The 19,533-nt window shown below is 33.9% G+C and overlaps 3 protein-coding genes across 3 annotated transcripts; 2 read left to right on the top strand and 1 right to left on the bottom strand.

Annotated features, from left to right (window-relative positions):
- Positions 1 to 372: 372 nt before the first annotated feature.
- Positions 373 to 7,585, top strand: LOC114189163. The gene is made up of 10 exons (XM_028077869.1): positions 373 to 489; positions 752 to 1,302; positions 1,725 to 2,853; positions 2,966 to 3,293; positions 3,706 to 3,961; positions 4,068 to 4,284; positions 4,563 to 4,921; positions 5,012 to 5,479; positions 5,954 to 7,067; positions 7,153 to 7,585. The coding sequence occupies exons 1-10, from the start codon at positions 373 to 375 to the stop codon at positions 7,429 to 7,431; spliced, it is 4,818 nt and encodes a 1,605-aa protein (XP_027933670.1). The 3' UTR covers positions 7,432 to 7,585.
- A 403-nt stretch (positions 7,586 to 7,988) lies between these two features.
- LOC114187675 (flavonoid 3',5'-hydroxylase 1-like) lies at positions 7,989 to 12,434 on the top strand. Its single transcript, XM_028075983.1, has 2 exons — positions 7,989 to 8,879; positions 11,678 to 12,434. Exons 1-2 carry the CDS (start codon positions 7,989 to 7,991, stop codon positions 12,302 to 12,304), a joined length of 1,518 nt encoding a protein of 505 aa, XP_027931784.1. The 3' UTR covers positions 12,305 to 12,434.
- Positions 12,435 to 12,778: 344 nt separating this feature from the next.
- Positions 12,779 to 16,256, bottom strand: LOC114187639 (calcium-dependent protein kinase 34-like). Its single transcript, XM_028075934.1, has 8 exons — positions 15,486 to 16,256; positions 15,241 to 15,384; positions 14,649 to 14,801; positions 14,410 to 14,525; positions 13,987 to 14,154; positions 13,733 to 13,860; positions 13,387 to 13,486; positions 12,779 to 13,236 (listed from the first exon to the last, which is right to left on the bottom strand). The coding sequence occupies exons 1-8, from the start codon at positions 16,213 to 16,215 to the stop codon at positions 13,141 to 13,143; spliced, it is 1,635 nt and encodes a 544-aa protein (XP_027931735.1). The 5' UTR covers positions 16,216 to 16,256; the 3' UTR covers positions 12,779 to 13,140.
- Between the last annotated feature and the right edge of the window lie 3,277 nt (positions 16,257 to 19,533).

The raw sequence follows: 19,533 nt of genomic DNA, 5'->3' as shown, positions 1-19,533 counted from the left end.
ACATATAGTGACAGAGTCTTAATAATAGCCTCCAGTATAAAGGACTGATACTTCTTTTTCAAGTCATTTGAAAGTTAAAGAAGCTTAACAGTTGTTCCCTAAAGTTCCTTTTACTGAACAAAAAGTTTATGAGGAAGATTAAGAGTCAAGATGTTATATGAAGAGACATCGTGTTTCAGAAGATTATAGCCAAGAAGAGTGTAGAGAAAACGAAAAGACCTTTTGTTGTTCCACATATATACGCTAAAAAGCTATCTCACAGACATTTTTCTTTAGCATTTATCCGAGCAGTTAAAATTTCAAAGAGTATCAATTTTCATTATGCAAGCTTCAGGTGATTATTTTTTGTCAAGGAAACTGAACTCACAAGGGATGGTGCAAGGTGATCCTTCACGTAAGAAGAAGGACAATGATGATTATGGTTTCACGAATTTGATTTTTTCTTGGTCCATTGAAAACGTCTTAGATGAAGATCTTTACAGGAACAAGGTTAGTGGTGTCACTCTTCCTGCATTCTATTCTATCTCATGTGCAGAATCATTGAACTTTTTTTTCTTGGTGTAGCGTTACCTTATGTCAAGTATTTTAATGCTTGTTTTGACACACACTCACCAGAGTCCTACATGTTCTTTTTAGTTGGTGTGACTTTTTCACTTGATCAAATAAATGTCTATGCATGGCTGTATATATATCGCACATTTTTCTCTTCAAGTTATGCATGGCTTCATTTTAATTGTCCTTTGGTTTTCAGGTAGAGAAGATTGAACAAACGTTTCGGTCCATTGATCATTACCTTGGATCTTATACATACCCTTTGTTGGAAGAAACTCGAGCACAACTATGCTCAAGTATGGACATAATACACCAAGCTCCTTATGCAGAGGTTATTGGTCTAAAGGAAGCAAAACCAGCTCAAAATAAATTGTATAAGTTGACAATTAATAGCTGGAAAAATAGGTTTACTCATTCTGGAGAACTATACAAAACATTGCCTGGTGATGTTTTAATGTTGTGTGATTACAAACCAGAAGCTATAAAAGACCTCCAAAGGATCGGAAGGATGTGGAGTTTTGTGTCAGTTGTAAAGACAACTGAAGACGGGGATGAGGAAGATTTCATGTTAAAAGTTAAGGCATCCAAAGAGTTTTATCCTACAAATTGGAGGAACAAACCTCTATTTCTCATTTTTCTGACAAATGTAATCCCTAATAAAAGAATTTGGGCTGCCCTTCACATGCCTGGAAATTTAAAGATACTGAAGCAGATCTTATGCACCAAGGAGGTAAGAATTTTAGTTTTTTGGTTTCAATATGATTTATTCTTAAAAATATGTTTATGTTAGAATTCATTTATTAAGAATAGCATTTTTATTTATCATGAAAGGCAGTATAATCTTAATCGTTGAAAAATGTATAGATCTGAATTTTATGTACTGTTATTATATTCTAAATACAGCATCTTAAAAATTATTCAGTGTTAAAGTGTAGGATGGTGCTAACATATATTCATCAATGATTTGGTAAATGCATATTGTCTGCTATTTTGTTGTTACAGAACAGAACAAACTATTCTTTGTTGCTGTTATTAACAACCAGATGAATTTATTCTCCAATTCTAATATTGTAATTATGGCATTTATCTTATGTGTTACATTAAGATTGTTGATTTTGAAATTAGGGCTACAACTGACGAATGTATGATGGAAAACAGGATGAGGAATGTAGTAATTGTAGCTCTCTGGCCAATGCTCTAAGTGATGACACTCCATATCAACTGTTATTATCAGAGCTTAATATATCACAACAGGAGGCAATTTCTTCATGTCTTTCTGGCCTCGGTTGCAATCACAAAACAGCCGTGAAACTTATATGGGGTCCCCCAGGCACAGGAAAAACAAGCACTTTGGCCACACTGCTTTTTGCTCTGATGAAAATGAAGTATAGGGTACTTGTTTGTGCTTCTACCAATGTAGCCATCAAAGAAGTTGCTACACGTGTAGTAAATATAATGAAAGAGGCACATAGTAAGGAATCTGATGATTTGTTCTGTTCCATGGGTGAAGTGCTATTGATTGGAAACAATGAGAGGCTGAAAATTGGGAAAGATGTTGCGGATGTATATTTGGATCATCGTGTACAAGAGCTAACAAAATGCTTGTTCCCTTCTACTACTGGATTTAGATCTTGCATTAAATCAATGATTGATCTTCTTGAATATTGTGCTTCTGATTATCATTTGTTTGTTGAGATGTTAAAGAATAATAGAAGCCACAAATCATTTCTAGATTTTCTGAGAGAAAAGTTCCAGTCAGCAAAAAGGCTACTAGAATCTTGCATTTATATCTTGTGTACGCATGTAGGGAGAAGTTTGTTGAAACATAACTTTCGGAAATTGGTATGCTTAAGTGAGGCACTTGAATCACTTCAGGACTACTTGTTTCAAAGTAATTTGATTCCTAAAGAATTGGAAAAGATATTCACTTACAAAAATTTACCAGACATGGCTTCTATGTCATTTGATGGTGCAGCACACAAGCTGTACATGAAGCGAATTGAATGTCTCAATGCTTTAAAGACTGTGGTAGATTCAATTGATGAGTTCATACTGATAAAATCTTATAATTATGAATCAATCAGACAGTTTTGTTTCCAAACATCGTCGTTGATATTTTCCACAGCTTCTGGTTCCCATAAGTTGCACTCTTTAACCATGAAGCCATTTGACATTTTGGTGATAGATGAGGCTGCACAGCTTAAAGAAAGTGAATCAATAATACCTCTTTTACTTCCAGGCATAAAACAAGCCATTCTTGTTGGCGATGAGCTTCAACTGCCATCAATGGTTAGAAGTAATGTATGTAATCACTATCAAGCATGTATTATTTTTTCTATCACAGAATTGTTCCTCCTCCCAAATGCTCATTTATTTCTAATAATTTCTTTTGTAATTAATTTTTGTGTACAAGGTTTCTAAGGAAGCTGGTTTTGGGAGGAGCTTATTTGAAAGATTGAGTTCATTAGGTTACCCAAAGTCTCTCCTTAAGGTGCAGCATAGGATGCACCCACAAATAAGTTCTTTCCCAATTTCTTATTTCTATTCCAACCAAATTCAGGATGCACCAAATGTGGAAAGATATGACTTTGGGAAGAAATACCTCCCAGGGCCAATGTTTGGTCCTTATTCTTTTATAAATGTAGTTGGAGGTAAAGAACAATTTGATGATGAAGGAAGGAGCTACAAAAATTTAGCAGAGGTCGCAGTTGTCATGAAAATACTGAAAAATCTGCACAAAGGTTTGTTCTTCTATTAATATCTTCGGCAGTAATTTCTAAGTTTTTTCTTGCTTTTTTATTATTCCTCCTGTATTTGGTGCTACTCCTTAGATGGCAATACAACAACACGTCTTTTCAGAAGAACATCTGATATATTTAATTGAAAGAAGTTCAAGTCTAATTAAAAGGATTTATACGGTTTATTCAATCGTTATACTTGATTAAAGGTCTCCCTATCTACGAAATTCTACTTTTCCAGGCAGTATTACCTGAAGTTAATAATTTGATTCACCTTAGTGTGAAAAGATTAACTTTATTATTTTCACTTGTATATTCACGAATACAAGTAGACAGAAACAGAAAACAGAAAGACAGTGGTTTACAATCCATGATGTCTGAATTTGAATAAAGGGCTACCTTTTCTTTGATGCAGCATGGTTGACCTCAAAGCAGGAATTCAGCATTGGTATTGTGACTCCCTATGCTGGCCAAGTTGCTGCAATTCAGGAGAAACTTGGAAAGATTTATGAAAGTCATGATGGATTTAATGTTGTTGTGATGTCGGTTGATGGTTTTCAAGGAGGGGAGAAAGATATAATTATGTTATCAACTGTAAGAACAAGCAGTAGATCATCTCTTGAGTTCATTTCCTCTCCGCAGAGGACTAATGTTGCTCTTACAAGGGCTAGGTACATCTTCTGCTATTAACTTTTCTATTTATTGCAGTCTAAATTACTTGTTTCTTATAGGGTATCTTATTAACTGAAAAACTGCATTTGGTTTGATATCTTGCAGGCACTGCTTGTGGATTTTGGGGAATGAATGGGCGATTACAAACAATGAAAATGTTTGGAAGGCTATAGTGCTTGATGCCAAGAACCGTAAGTGCTTCTTTAACGCCAACCAAGACGAGGAAATGGCGAAAGCTATATTGGATTCCAAGAAAGAGGCAGATCAGTTTGATGATTTGCTTGATACAAATAGTGTCCTGTTCAGGAGCAAATTATGGAAGGTATATTATCCTCGACTTATTTTTTATACTCGTTCTTTTATTAACTTCTGATTGTTCACTGATACTTCTACAATTCTCACATTTTTCTTCTTGGATTGCACTGGTAATGAGTTGTTAGCAACTTATCCAATGTTTATTTTCATAATTATATCTTACTGCACAAAAGCATTTCCTGAAGTAATCGATGTTTGATATTTGATAACTCATTAAAAGATTGTTGAAATAAATCCCTGATATTTGGTCCAAGTTGACATTGCTGCCAATGTACGTATCTGCAGGTTTATTTTAGTGACAAATTCCTGAGGTCATTCAAACGGCTAAAATCTGAAGTGACCAAGAATAGGGTTATCAACCTTCTTGAAAGGCTTTCCGGTGGATGGAGGCCGAAATGGAGTAATGTGGATTTGTGTTGTGAAAATTCAAGTCATATTTTGAAAAGGTTTAAGGTTGAAAATAACTATGTTATTTGTTCAATAGAAATAGTCAAAGGTTCAAGGTATATTCAGGTTTTGAAGATATGGAACATATTGCCTTTAGATGATATCCAACAGCTGGCGAAACGCCTTGACAATGAGTTCAAAAGATACACTAATGAATATATTAGGATGTGCAAAAAGAAAGGAACAAATAACCTTCGGTGAGTGCTTTCAATTACATTATTTTAGAAACATTTAAGCTCTTATTGCATTAACTGATAAGGAGAATGGTCTTTTCTCCTTGTGAACAGGGACATGGAGTTTCCATTGAATTGGCCACTTTCAGCCAATATCCAAAAATATGAGAATGATTTTAATAATGCAAATGATGGAAACGCTAATGGCAATGATACAAGTGAAGCTGACAAAAGAAGGGCTGAGTATGAAGAGTGTACGTTGTTGATGAAGTACTGTTCAATCTCGAGAGGTTATAGACTTCATGGCCAAGAGAGTTTACAAGTGGATCTTCCATACGAGGTAACTGATGAGCAGCGAAACATCATTCTCTTCTCAAAGAGTACATTTGTACTAGGTCGTAGTGGTACAGGAAAAACCACTGTTTTGATTACTAAGCTTATTCAAAACGAAATATTGCACCGTAAGGGAGTTCAACAGTTCAACGGATCTGAGACTGAGAGACCAGTCCTTAGACAGCTATTTGTAACGTTGAGTGCTGGACTATGCCGGAAGGTCCAACATCATGTTTCCCTTTCGAAAAGGTATGTAGATTTTTTCATAATACTATATCCTTTGACAACATATTGTTTTATACTTTATTTATAAAGGTATAAAATGATGTTGGAGAGTATGTATATTGTAATAAAGGCTTCTAGGTATAGACCCTTTTATCAGATTGTAGCTTATATATAACGTTATGATTTTTTAAACTTTCAACTAAAGTAGAAAATTATAAGTATCACGAGTTTCATATACAAAAGAGTTTTGATATATGCTGTATGATCTGTAGGGAAACGCTATTACCTGACCATAGACCATATATGTTTTTTCTAATGCTTTTTTGTGTGGTAAACATTGTAATAATATTAAATGTTGGGTCAATCATGTTATCTATTTGATTTTATTTCTAGGAAAGATGAGTTCCAGAAGGTATTTTATTGGCCCTCACATACTTTCATTGAACTGAATTAAGCAGCCCTCACATACTAAAGTTTGATTTTTGATGCACCACACAGGTCCTTAGGTGAAGGAAGCCCTATAGCTGAAAGTACTGCAGAACAATTTGAGAATATCCCAGATTCCTTTGATGGTCTTTCCTATGATTTATATCCGCTTGTGATAACATTTCGTAAATTTTTGCTGATGCTAGATGGTACATTGGGAAATTCTTATTTTGATAGATTTCATAATATGAACCTTGGTTCAAGGTTGGATGCATCGGAAACCCTAATGATGAAGGAAGTGAATTATGAAAGGTTTGAGTCATTATATTGGCCGCACTTCAAAGTCCAGCTGCGTAAAAAACTGGATTCTTATCTAGTGTTTACTGAAATAATGTCACACATAAAAGGTGGTACAAGAACGATCGAGCATGGTATGTTAAGCAGGGAGGAATACTGTGATGTATCTGAAAACCGAACTTCAGGTCTGAGCACAGAGACAAGAGTTATGATATATGATATATTTCAAAACTATGAAAAGAAGAAGATGCAATATGGTGATTTTGATTTGGGTGATATAGTGATTGATCTTCACAGTAGACTGAGGGATCAGAGATACAAGGGTGATCAAATGAATTTTGTGTACATAGATGAAGTGCAAGATCTGACAATGGCTCAGATTGCTTTATTTAGATATATTTGCAGGAATATAGAAGAAGGTTTTGTTTTCTGTGGAGATACAGCACAGACTGTGGGGAGGGGCATTGATTTCCGATTCCAAGATGTAAGATCCATTTTCTACAAGAAGTTTTTTTTAGAATCCGAGAGCTGGAATCATGACAAAAGAAAGGGGAAAGGACGAATTTCAGATATTTTTGTACTGAGTAAGAACTTTTGCACCAATGCTGAGGTTCTGCAGTTGTCACAAAGTATCATTGAACTTCTTCATCATTTCTTTCCTCATTCTATAGACATGTTGAAAGAAGAGACTGGTTTGAGAGTAGGGAAAATCCCACTTGTGATTCGATCAAGAAATGATGCAAATTCACTTCTGAAAGCTTTTGGACAAAGTAGATGCAAGGGTGTAATTTTGGTGAGAGATAATTTAGCACGAGAAGAAGTGCTTCGAGTTGCTGGAAAAGAAGCTCTTGTTTTAACCGTTTTGGAGTGCAAGGGTCTTGAATTTGAGGTTGGTGTCACCATAGAACTTGATTGGTTTTACTCCTGTTTTTTCTTACTCTGTTTTTCTAATGGTTTCTTTCTGGTTATCTCAGGATGTGTTGCTGTATAACTTCTTTACATCTTCACCTCTGCAAAGGAGATGGAGGGTGATATTTGACTATATGAAGGAACATCATGTAGGAACACAAACCTACTCTCGAGGATATTTTGATCAAGATTCAAATCAAAGTGTTTTGTGCTCAGAACTGAAGCAACTATATGTTGGTGTTACTCGTACGAGGAGTAGACTTTGGATTTATGAGGATGCAGAAGAGTTCTCTACACCTATGTTTGACTTCTGGAAAATGAAGAATCTTGTCCAATTCCAATAGCTGACTGAGCTAAGTCACATCGAAGAGGTCCAGTTTTTTATGTTTTGATTATTGAGGATATGCATGTAGCTTTCATAGATGAGGAAAGCTTCTTTTGTTGTAAAATCCTTTATCGTGCAAGATTTACCAAATTTCTACCATGTATGAATCTAAGAAGAAGACGACAAGTAAACAATGGACCTCTAATATTGTTTTGCTTATAAATCCTATTTTCTTTGACTACAACTAAGTAGGGCACGTGCACTAACCAAAGCACCTAACACACTCTTGCACCTAAAATTAAATTGAGAATCAACCACCATTCCGAACTTGTCAAATTGTTATGTAAAACCACGTACTTTTCTAGTATGTTGATAATATTTATTTAATATATTTTTTTATAATTAAATTAGTTTTTAAGAAATCTTTCTATTTCAGAAATATTTTCCAGACATTTTGCTATCTATACATAAAAAAAGAAAAATAATAAATTCCTCTATACACCATATTTGTTACATGTGTCTTCAATATATAAATAACTCAATTGCACCACCTTGTAATCTTCAATTGTACACAACATGGCTTTTTATGCATTCTTTCTCAGAGAACTTGGTGTTGGGGTTCTGATCTTCTTCATATCACACCTTTTCATTCGATCAATCCTCAGAAATTCTGTTCGTCTACCACCAGGCCCAAGAGGATGGCCAGTTCTCGGGGTTCTACCACTTTTGGGCACCATGCCTCATGTCACACTCACAAACATGGGCAAGAAATATGGGCCTATCATGTTCCTCAAAATGGGCACTTGTGACACTGTGGTAGCCTCAAGCCCGGATGCAGCCCAAGCATTCCTGAAGGCCTTGGACCATAATTTCCTAAACAGGCCCACTATTGCTGGGGCAACCCACTTGGGGTACAATGCACAAGACCTAGTTTTTGCAAACTCTGGAAGCAAATGGAAGCTCCTTAGGAAGCTAGCCAACCAACACATGCTTGGTGGGAGGGCCCTCAATGATTGGGCACATGTGAGAGCAAGTGAGGTGAAACACATGCTAAAAGCCATGCATGAGTGTGCCAAAGAAGGGGAATTAATAGTGGTTAGTGATTTGTTAAGTTGTGCAATCACTAATATGGTGAGCCAAGTTGTTCTTAGCCAGAGAATATTTTCAAACAAAGGGTTGGAGTCTAAGGAGTTTAAGGAGATGGTGGTGGAATTCATGACAATTTCTGGTGTGAACATTGGTGATTTTGTACCTTGCATTGGTTGGATGGACTTGCAAGGTGTGGTGGGAAAGATGAAAAGGTTGCATAAAAGGTTTGATGTGTTTTTGAGCAAGATTATTGAGGAGCATGTGAAGTCTTCTCATGAACGTATAGGGAAACCAGATTTTCTTGATATTGTGATGAACACTGGAGAAGATCCTTCTCAAGAGAGATTGAGTTTCTCCAACATCAAGGCTCTATTATTGGTACATCTCTCTTTTTCCTTCTCTAATGCTTTAGTTTTCCTTTTTCAAAGTTTATTGACACAAGTTTAAATCTGTTTTTAAACCATGCAAAGTTTATTACTAAAATGAATGATCACTAATATGTATACATTAAATTATAACAAAAGCCCTTAAATTAAATTGAAAAATAATTGAAAACTATTTTTTCCAGTTAACTTCGAATATAATTAACTTTTACAAAATTTCCAGTTAAGTCCAGTATATGATATATAATTTTTCGGAATATAGAAATTTTATCTTATCACTTTTATAAATTTTAGTATAATTAAGCTTTGGTCTTGCTGGCAACCATCAACGTAGGTTTTGGTTAAAAATACGAGTCAGTTGTTGTTGCTTGTGATAAACTTTATATCTCCGATAAAATAATAATAAAAAACTTAGGGTAGGTTAAGGAATTGTAAAAAGTAGTCGAACATATAGTTGTCACATATATAGATGGTCATAATTCACAATAAATAATTGCAAGTTAAAGTAAGGAAAATGATTTTTGACTACTAAATTTTAACAACTTTCTCTTACAACTTTAGATGGTATTTTATAAATGGTTCTCCATTTTTTCATTCTTAATATTCCAAAATCATTTAGAAAATGACATATCATGTTATAAGAGAAAGTTGTCAAAATTTAGTAGTCAAAATATCATTGTCCTTAAAATAATTGTTTCCATATATAATCAAATTCCAGATTAAAGCCAAGAAAAGCGATATTTTTCCAAAATTCAATAGTTTCACTTTTATAATTACTTTTACACCTAATTATAAGCAATGGCGGACCTTGATCAATAATTTTGGGGAAGCCAAAATAATATACTCAAAATTCAAAATTTATATATTTAATTATTGTCATTAATATAATAAAAATAAAAATAAAAATAAATAAATAATTTAGTATAACCGTACCTACACAAGAAATCACACATATACAAAGGATTGTCATTTGTTCTTTCAGATTTTTTAACTCATCAATAATTAAATCAAAACTAAATTTTTTAACTATTTGTTTTTCAATGTAAATATAAACATGTTCTAAAGAATTAGTATAAAGCATGTTCCTCTAATTGAACAATATGATCATTTGTATCATGATTCAGGATACGTAAAGATATGATATTAAATTTAAATTGTTTTCATCGTCACGAAAAACTTTCTTTTTATCACTTTAAAAAATAAATATATTTTTCTATTATTCATCAATATATCTATTTCTTTTTTAAGTTTAAGAATAAAAAATAATTTATCATAATTTAATTAAAAAATAAAAACTTAAGAGTCACTAAAAGAAAAAAAAATCAATGACAATCAAGTTTCAATTAAAAGATAGTTATGAAAAAATACATAGTAATCCTTTTTCTCCCATAATTATAAAAGAAATGAATATAAGACTCATGTGATAAAAAATAATGTTAACTATTGAACAAATATTTCAGTATTAAGTAATATAAGAGAATTGCGTTTTTTCTTCATGAATGAAAAAGAACAGATGAGAAATAAAAGTAAAAATAATAAATTTGGATTTAAGTTTTTTTTTCAAAACAGAAAAAAAAAATGTGAGAGTATGAAACCAGTTGTGAAAAACTTAAAAATAAAATGAGAAAGAAAATAAAAAATATTTTAATAATTTTTTTTATTTTTCGTTACATTTAATTTTATGTTTTATTATTTATTAACATTAAATATTACGTCTTATAAAATAAATAGAAAGATACCTAATTTATATTCTATCAATTTTTAATATATGTTGCATAAAATTTAAAAAATGAAAAAAATGAAAAAAAATAATAAATATATATATATATATATATATATATATATATATATATATATATATATATATATATATATATATATATAACATAATATAAAAAAAATAAAAAATTAAGAAGGGGCATGCCCCTCCCTGCCACAATAAAGCTCCACCACTGATTATAAGAATTTGGTTGCTGTAGCCTTTGACACATTCTTTGCAAATGGATTTATCTCCATGTAAATACACACCAAACTATATTGCATTGATCACTATGATTTTAATAACTATTTCTAAGGAATACCTTATGCCTAGAACTTATTAATTTGAACTATGCCTATGGAATCAACATTCACGTAACCAGACTGCACCTGAAATTGTTTTTCACGTAACATTTAAGAATCCCAACACTTTAATCTACTCAACCTTCCTTTTATAAACCATTCCGTTTTAGAAAAAAAAAAAAAACAATAAATAAATAGTATACCAAAACTTCTTTAGTTTGGTATTCAAAATCCTATTAACATATGCAATTTTTTTGCATCTTCTATTATATATATATATAAACTTGAAAGATATATGTAATCAAATTTCTGATATTATATAGAAAAGAATTATTGAATCAAGATGTATTATTTAAGAAAATTAATAATTATATACCAGCGAAATATATTAACAAATTAAATAGAAAAAACAAAAATAACTAATTGTATATACTATTTAGAACATCTGAAAATTAAATAATTTATTATATATAATACTTATAATACGTAATTATATTTTATCAATTTTTGAATGAGATGATTCACTGTACAAAGTTTATGGTGTGTGTGCTTGTTTCTAATAATTTTCTTAAGCAGATGTGTATAAAAAGATTTTTTATAGAAAATGTTGTATAGCCAAGATATTGATTTGAATTAACCTAAGCACAAATGTAAATAAAGATTTTGTTTGTGATTATAGCTGTGAGTTTCTTTTTTTGGTTGTAATGATAAGACGTATGTTTTGGTGTGAAGAATCTGTTCACTGCAGGCACAGACACATCAACAAGCATCATAGAATGGGCACTAGCTGAAATGTTGAAAAACCCTAATATTTTGATTAGGGCACAGAGAGAGATGGATGAAGTAATAGGAAGGGAAAGAGTCGTTGTTGAATCTGACCTACCCAAATTACCATACCTTGAAGCAATCTGCAAGGAGACATATAGGATGCACCCATCTACACCTCTCAGTGTTCCCAGAGTGGCCACTGAAGCATGCAATGTTAATGGATACTACATCCCCAAGAACACAAGGCTCAATGTTAACATATGGGCCATTGGGAGAGACCCCAATGTCTGGTCAAATCCATTAGAGTTCAATCCAGAGAGGTTTCTCAGAGGGAAGAGTGCAAAACTCGATCCTACAGGAGTTCATTTTGAGTTGATTCCCTTTGGGGCTGGAAGAAGGATTTGTGCAGGCTATAGAATGGCTATTGTGGTGATTCAGTACATTTTGGGCACTTTGCTGCATTCTTTTGACTGGAAGTTACCAAATGGTCAAGAGTTAAACATGGATGAAGCCTTTGGACTCACTTTGCAAAAGGAAGTGCCTCTCTCAGCCATTATTAGCCCTCGTTTGATCTCAGATGTTTATGTTTGATACCATGCATATATGCATAACATAACTCTCTTTATATGTACGTATTATATTTCAGCTCAGACATTTCGACCATTTCATAAAGTTACAAAATAAGATGTTATATGAAGTTAATTACGGCTTGCGAATCAGTATGTACCAAAATATCACATATCTCATGTCATACATCATTTACATTTATAAGGTTAAAGTAGGTTCTAACCAAGTTAACAAGATCTATACAATATACAGCCATTTTGTTACAGAGAGATAGGAGGAGAATTTACTTCAAATTTTTCCTTTCTCTAAGTACGTTATTTTGATTCTCTTCTTTATAATTATAAGAAATTCATACTTAATATAATCCATACGCAATTTTCATGTTTTATAGTGTTTCCTTCCTGGATTTGTTTTTACCTATAACAATATATATAAAATTCAATAAACTATATGAAACCTAGCACAAACTATTCATGCCTAATATTGAAAAGGAGATAATCCAGAAACAAACACCCTTTTTTTAGTTCCTAATTTTGCGAGCCGCAATACAGTACAGGACATGTTACAAGCCTTGACATGTAAGGAAAAAGAAAAAGTAAAAAAAAAAGAGGTTAATCAACCAATCACCTATTGTGTCAACATTTCGCAAAGATTAGTTTATGTTCTTCCCCTTTCCCTCATTTCTTTCAGCGTTTTTGTTTCTACCCTTATCCCATTCATTCCTCAACTTTATCCCTTCCAACCAACAAACCTATGATGCAATGCTTTCAAGATCATTATTCTTTCATTCACCCATCAGCGTCTCCACCATGGAAAACAAACCACAGGGTTGAAACAGACCAACCCTTAGAGTCACCCCACTATGTATAATTTGAATCACGCCTCTTCCTTGTTGCAGCATCTGTATTTCCTTTTCTCATCATTGCCACGAACTCATCATAGTTAATTAGCCCATCCTGTGTAACATCACAGTTTCCTCATAATTATCAACCATGTTAACAATTATAATGATGAAGTTAATTACGTGTTAATAATTTCCTCATGACCACTTCCTATTTTTTCTTCCACTTATAATAATAATGAAGTTAATTACGTGTAGCACTTACATTATCTCCATCAACTTCTACAAGGATTTCCTTGATGTCCCTTCCATCATGCATGTTAAACTCACGGAGAGCTTGTTCTAGTTCTTCTGTGGTAATGAACCTAATTTGGTGGCATGTAAATCACATCAGAACCTTTACTTATAACAAACCAAGTACTTCACTTAGGGTTGACATGAATATATGTATGCATGTATATACATCTTCAATTTATCTGTGAGTTTTTTTTTACTGTTCTTCTCTTGTATCTTTAAAATATATTAATATATTTCAACATCAGTGTATTTTGTAGAAACAAAGGAGTACAACACCAAAAAACTTAATAAAGAATTTGAACTTGAATTCTTACCCGCTATTATCTTTATCGAAGTATTGGAAAGCTGTGTAAAGATGTTCTTCTCTGTTCATTCTGTTCATCTGCATCGTTGCCGTGATGAACTCGTCGTAATCTATGGTTCCATTGCCATCAGCATCAGCCTGTAATTTGTTGAAGAGTGAGAATTTTTATCTGTGTAAATGATTGTGATCTGGGTGTACTATAAGAATTGGTGCTATGATGTTTTGGTTGCGTGAAAAATTGGAGTGGAGAGAAGAATAACTTACAGCTTCCATCAACTGCTTAACTTCTTGTTCTGAAAGCTTTGTTCCTTGCTTTGCAAGCCCTTGTTTGAGCTCTTCAATTGTGATGGTTCCACTATTGTCGGTGTCCATGCCCTTGAACATTTCCTTCAACCCCATGATTTCTTCTTCTGATAGACACCCAGCAATGACCTATTCATTCGTAAACTTTAACGTTATTTTTGCTTTCTTCCTGCACTATGCAATGTGGAGCAAGAGAAATGTGCTGACTAATAAAAACAAGTTGGTAAAATTCATTATTCTATTAGTTGATATAGAATTTCTAAACAATAATATCTAAAGGTAGAAAAGAAGAATAAATATCCTGTAAATGCTTGATATTAGCTACTTTACTTATACTTAAAAAAGAAATTATCTTCATAAGAATTAGGGCAGAATAAGAAGTACCCTTAGAGCAACTTTCTTGAATTGGTTCATTGCTCTGAACTGTTTGAGCCTATTCAGTACAGCATTGTCAAGTGGTTTATCAGGTGCTTCTCCATCCTCCTTGATCCATGGATGATCTGTTGTTACACGACAATTTCATTGATTTAGTTAGTGAATCACGAAGTTGTAAATGAATGCAAGAGATTTTAGAGAAAAGGCATTGAAAGTGAAGCAACAAGCAGCGAAAAATATATGCTTACCTAGAACTTGTGCTGCTGTAAATCTTTCTTTGGGATCTGAATTCAACATGTTGCTTACAAGATCCTTTGCTGAAGGTGAAATTGAAGGCCATGGATCGCTTGTAAAATCAACGTGGCCTCTTAGGATGGCATTGAATATACCATGTTCCGATTCTGGCAAACCAAATCACTTTTTCAGTTCAAAACACCATAGATGTAGAAAAAAAAATGAGGACTAAATCAACAATTTAGTATTTGAAATCGTGATTTTTTGCCATCACAATCTTCCGATTTAACAAAAAAAAAAAATCCCAATACTGTATATCATATAATGTCCTTAAATTAAACACTTAATGATGTGTTTTTCTAATTCTTAAATCTATTTTAATATTATTATTATTCAATTATTTTAATTAATTACAGTTTGAAATTGTAACTTTAAAGTAGTAGATTTTGTATGTTCTGCAATGACCTGAGAAGTATTATGACAGTGGTTTTTCGTAATTTGAATTGGTAATTATAGATCGTTATACCAGAAGAAAAACACGTGCATTGTTTAAGATAATGTTTTGCATAAAGTGGTATGTTTGAAAAGAAAAATGAGAACACAGACCTGCCCAAAATGGAGGAACACCACATAGAAGAATGTATAGCATGACACCAACACTCCATATGTCAACTTCTGGCCCATATTTCCTCTTCAAAACCTCAGGAGCAATGTAATATGCACTTCCGACAATGTCTTTGAACATTTCTCCTGTTAAAGAAAAAAGATGCGAATATTAAAACATAAATACGTACGAAGAATCAAGATTCTGAAATGCAGAAAAAGTTGGAGAAAGAGAAGAAAAGATAAACCTTCTTTGAAGAAAACGGATAGACCAAAATCCGTGGCCTTGAGGGGTGCATTTTCATCCTTGCTCAACAAGAGGAAATTCTCAGGCTTAAGATCTCTGTGAATGACACCCATGGAATGGAAGGTGTGAACAATCTGGACAATGGTTCTGAGCAAAGAAGCTGCAGCACGTTCAGTGTAATGGCCCTTGGCAATGATACGATCGAAAAGTTCACCACCAGCACAAAGCTCCATGACCAAATGCACCGATTGTTTATCCTCATAGGCACCTTTAAGTTCCACAATGTTGGGTTGGCCCGAGAGGTGGTGCAAGATTTGCACCTCTCTTCTCACGTCCTCTATGTCCTCCTTGCTCACAAGCTTCCTCTTGGCAATGGTTTTGCATGCAAATTGTTCACCAGTTACTTTGTCCGTGCACAAATGCGTCACACCAAACTGCCCTCTCCCTAGCTCCTTCCCAATGGTGTACGTTGCTCTCACGTCCTCCATCGGCCGCTCCAGGACAGGGCCCATGGCGCCCGGTTTTGAGGATTTCGAAGGAGGTGACGTGACCGTAGGTGGCGGCGCCGATGCCGGTGGGGTGGTAGCGGTGGCGCCAGCGTTATCCTCGCCATTATTTTTGTTGTTGCTGTCTGAACGCATGCTATTTTGATGGTTGGTTTCTCCCTTGTCATCAGCGGCGTCGCTGTCGGCCGGGCCATCGGCAGCGTTGCCCGAGCAACAGTTGCCCATGGTGAGGAACGGAGGGAGCAAAACCAAAACAGTTCCGATAAGTTTTCAAGAGTGAGAGAGAGAGAAGGTGCGTTTGCGAGAGAGAGATATATAAGGAGGAATGATGGGAAGGGTGGTGATTAATTATTGGGTTTTCGAGTTGAAAGATAGATTGCTAATTAGGAGAGAGGAATGGCTAAAACAAAATAATAATAAAAAATTTAAAATTAAAATTAAAGAGTCAAAATGGAAAATAAAAAACAAAAAAGAAAGTTCAAAGAAAAGTTGATGAAATTAGGGGAAGGCATTTGACAGTGAGAGAGAATGTAGGAAGGTTAGAGGGTTCATTTTGAAGGAGTCTTTGCCGTGTCTATTACGTGTTATGGTTAGGGTTTATTGAGACAAGGGTAAAGAGAATTTTTCGGAGGGAAAATAAAAATTAAATGGGCGTCTATTTATATTTCTTAAATAAAAACCTTGATTAATCATCAGATGTTAAACATTAATTGTAGAGGATAATCCATACATAAAAAATGTCATTCAACCTCATCATGATGAGTAAAACACTGTTCAATCACATCCACTATACTAAACTTAGAAGCCCATCTTGTTAAATTAATATTTTTTTTTAGCTGTAATATAGGTGTGTATTGGATGAGATGTTGTTATCACAGCAAGCAAAGGCAACACAAGTAGTTCTCAATTTTCAGCCAAAAATAGTGGGAAAGCTCCAAGGAGGGTGGAGAAAAAGAGAAGAAAAATAGGAAGATTCCGTTGTGATAAAAATCGAATACGTATATTAAGAGATTTATAATTATTATAATTCTCATCGTTATTTCTATTTGCCATTTATATAATTACATGTTGGAAGAACATATAAAGATGTACAAAGCGAAATGTTAAGAACATTGCTAAAAAAAAATAAGTAAACTAGCACTAAATTATTCATTTACGTCTAGATTCAATATTTATTTTTTAAATGATGGAAATGTCTTACATTATACGTGGGAGAAAGAAAAGGGAGAACAAAGTTTAGTCTTACATTAACACCAAATACTCATGTCACTAAATTGATGTGACTTGAAAATAATAGATATAAAATAATTGATGACATTTTTTGTAAAATACTATAAATTTATTTTTTCTAAATAACATTAAATTCCAAATTTTTTGTTTTCAAAAGAACTAGAAACCACTTTCTTTCTTTCTCTCAACTTTATCTCCTCCGTCTCCATGTTTGAATCTCCATTCCTCATTGCATCTTTGTTCGTTTGTAAAACTGAGACCCTAGGATTGTTTCTCGCAGCAAGACCTTCAATTTCTATTGATTAGTTTCTTATTTGGGGTAAGTCAATTCTCTCACCTTTTTTGTTTCATTTACGGTTCATGCAAGTTTTGCTTGCTTACATATGTCTTTTTGGTTCCATCTTATCTCTCTTCTAATCAGTGACTTTGTGGGCACGCTCAAATTATTTTTCGTTGTCTTAGGTCAAGATTGAACTTTCATGAGTTCAAAGGTGCCTTTGTGGTTCTTAGAGTTCGAATCTATCTTCAAAGGTGAGGAAAACTAAAACTTCAGTTATTATGTGACGAATTTTGTGTGGGTATTTTTAATTATTTATTTGGAATGAATGTTGGTTTCTGTAATTTGTAGCTTTAATGTGTGAGTGTAATTTAGTCAGTGTGAGTATGAGATGAAAAATCCATAAATTTTCATGTTTTAATATGTATGTGTTAGAAAATTGGGACTTTCTATAGTATGAACTGCATATGTGGTAATGTTGGTTGGTTTGAATTCTTTGACACGAAATTAGTGAATTTTTATCTTGTACACTAGTTCATGGAAGAGATTATGCCGTGGTTATTTTGGTCTTTTGGCTTCGGTTTTACACCCAAGGCATATGCTGGCCAGGTAAAAAAATGATATGTTTATGCCTCGATTATGAACCAAGGCATATGCGAGGGTTACTACCTTGATTCTAAAGGGAATCGAGGCCTAATGTCCATCGCAAATTAAAAAAAAGTACTTTCTGACTCAACAACAACATGACACGTAGTCATGATCCTTGTACACATACATGCACCAACCACAGTGTGCCACATCATCATCTTCAACCTTCTCCCAAATAAGAAACCCTAGCCACCATTCAAACCCTAAATGCCGCTAGTGTGTCGTTACCACCATCTTCAACCACCGCATCAAGGCGAAACAACTTCACGATGCCTTCATTCATCTCGTCGGTGATGCAGAACAACCTCTCTTCACCACCATATATGAATAGAAAACGTGAACCCACCCACGATTGAAGCAACATGAGCCAAATCGCGACTTCGACACACACATCGACGTTTGAAACCCACATGAGGGTTTTACGATTAGAAAAAGGAAAAGCACATACCTACAAGCGGGATTGAACGACGACAATAGAGGCGGCTTCACAACCTCTACGGCGACAACAATGGAGGAGGCACGTGTGATAGAGGAGGCCCGCTCAATGACGGACTAGTGGTGGAAAGACGAAACTACAACTGCGTGGAAGAAGGAATCTCCACGTTTTTTGCAAAAATGGCGTTCGAAAATGAAAGAAAGAAAAATGGTCGCTACTTCACGCGAGAAAGACGAACAATGGCGCAATTTCTTTTAAACCCAAAGAAGGCTTATTGCCTCGGCTGATTTTAAACCGAGGCATAAACATCTATTTGCCTCAATTAGATGTGACTCGAGGCATATTCCACTCGAAAAGCAATCCAATATGCCTGGTTAAAATAGACCCGAGGCATAAACATTTATCTGCCTCGGTTAGAGGTGACCCGAGGCATAAAAATCTGCCACCAGTTTAAAAATATCAAACACCAGTGCAGTAAGGGCTTTTGGCCCCGATTGTTTTTTATATTATGTCCTGATTCCATGTACTTTTTAAATCCAACTTCTAATGTATGTATTTTATTCTCATGTATATATTATATTTTGTTTTCTTTGATGTCTTATAAATCATGTAAAGTACACGATTTAAATTGTTAAGTTATTTAATTTAATTTAATCAAATTAATTAAAATGTAAAGTATTGGATAGTTATAAAATATTTAAAAAACATTTAAATATCTTTTAATCATCATGAAATCTGGGTTAAGATCTTATTGCATTCCTATAAAAATTTGACAGTTTTCGATTCCCAATAATGACTGCATAATTGACCATGCAACGCAACGTATATTATATTTACTTCAAAAACAAAATTTTATGAAATTTTCTTTCCTAATTTGCTAATATATCAATAAACAGACTCTGAACAAAGAGTCATGATTTTAATGCTCCACCATTTCAACACGAAATGATCA

The sequence above is a fragment of the Vigna unguiculata genome, chromosome 6, assembly GCF_004118075.2.
Source record: "Vigna unguiculata cultivar IT97K-499-35 chromosome 6, ASM411807v1, whole genome shotgun sequence".
Classification (NCBI taxonomy): domain Eukaryota; kingdom Viridiplantae; phylum Streptophyta; class Magnoliopsida; order Fabales; family Fabaceae; genus Vigna; species Vigna unguiculata.
This window is presented reverse-complemented; position numbering and strand designations above follow the sequence as displayed.

Coding starts and splice junctions, on each gene's coding strand:
- LOC114187675 (XM_028075983.1), top strand. CDS start 7,989: ATGGCTTTTTATGCATTCTTTCTCAGAGAACTTGGTGTTGGGGTTCTG. Junction 8,880..11,677: donor ACATCAAGGCTCTATTATTG/GTACATCTCTCT, acceptor TTTGGTGTGAAG/AATCTGTTCACTGCAGGCAC.
- LOC114187639 (XM_028075934.1), bottom strand. CDS start 16,215: ATGGGCAACTGTTGCTCGGGCAACGCTGCCGATGGCCCGGCCGACAGC. Junction 14,802..15,240: donor TGTTCCTCCATTTTGGGCAG/GTCTGTGTTCTC, acceptor TTGGTTTGCCAG/AATCGGAACATGGTATATTC. Junction 14,155..14,409: donor TCAAGAAAGTTGCTCTAAGG/GTACTTCTTATT, acceptor ACGAATGAATAG/GTCATTGCTGGGTGTCTATC.
- LOC114189163 (XM_028077869.1), top strand. CDS start 373: ATGGTGCAAGGTGATCCTTCACGTAAGAAGAAGGACAATGATGATTAT. Junction 2,854..2,965: donor CATCAATGGTTAGAAGTAAT/GTATGTAATCAC, acceptor TTTGTGTACAAG/GTTTCTAAGGAAGCTGGTTT. Junction 5,480..5,953: donor CATGTTTCCCTTTCGAAAAG/GTATGTAGATTT, acceptor TGCACCACACAG/GTCCTTAGGTGAAGGAAGCC.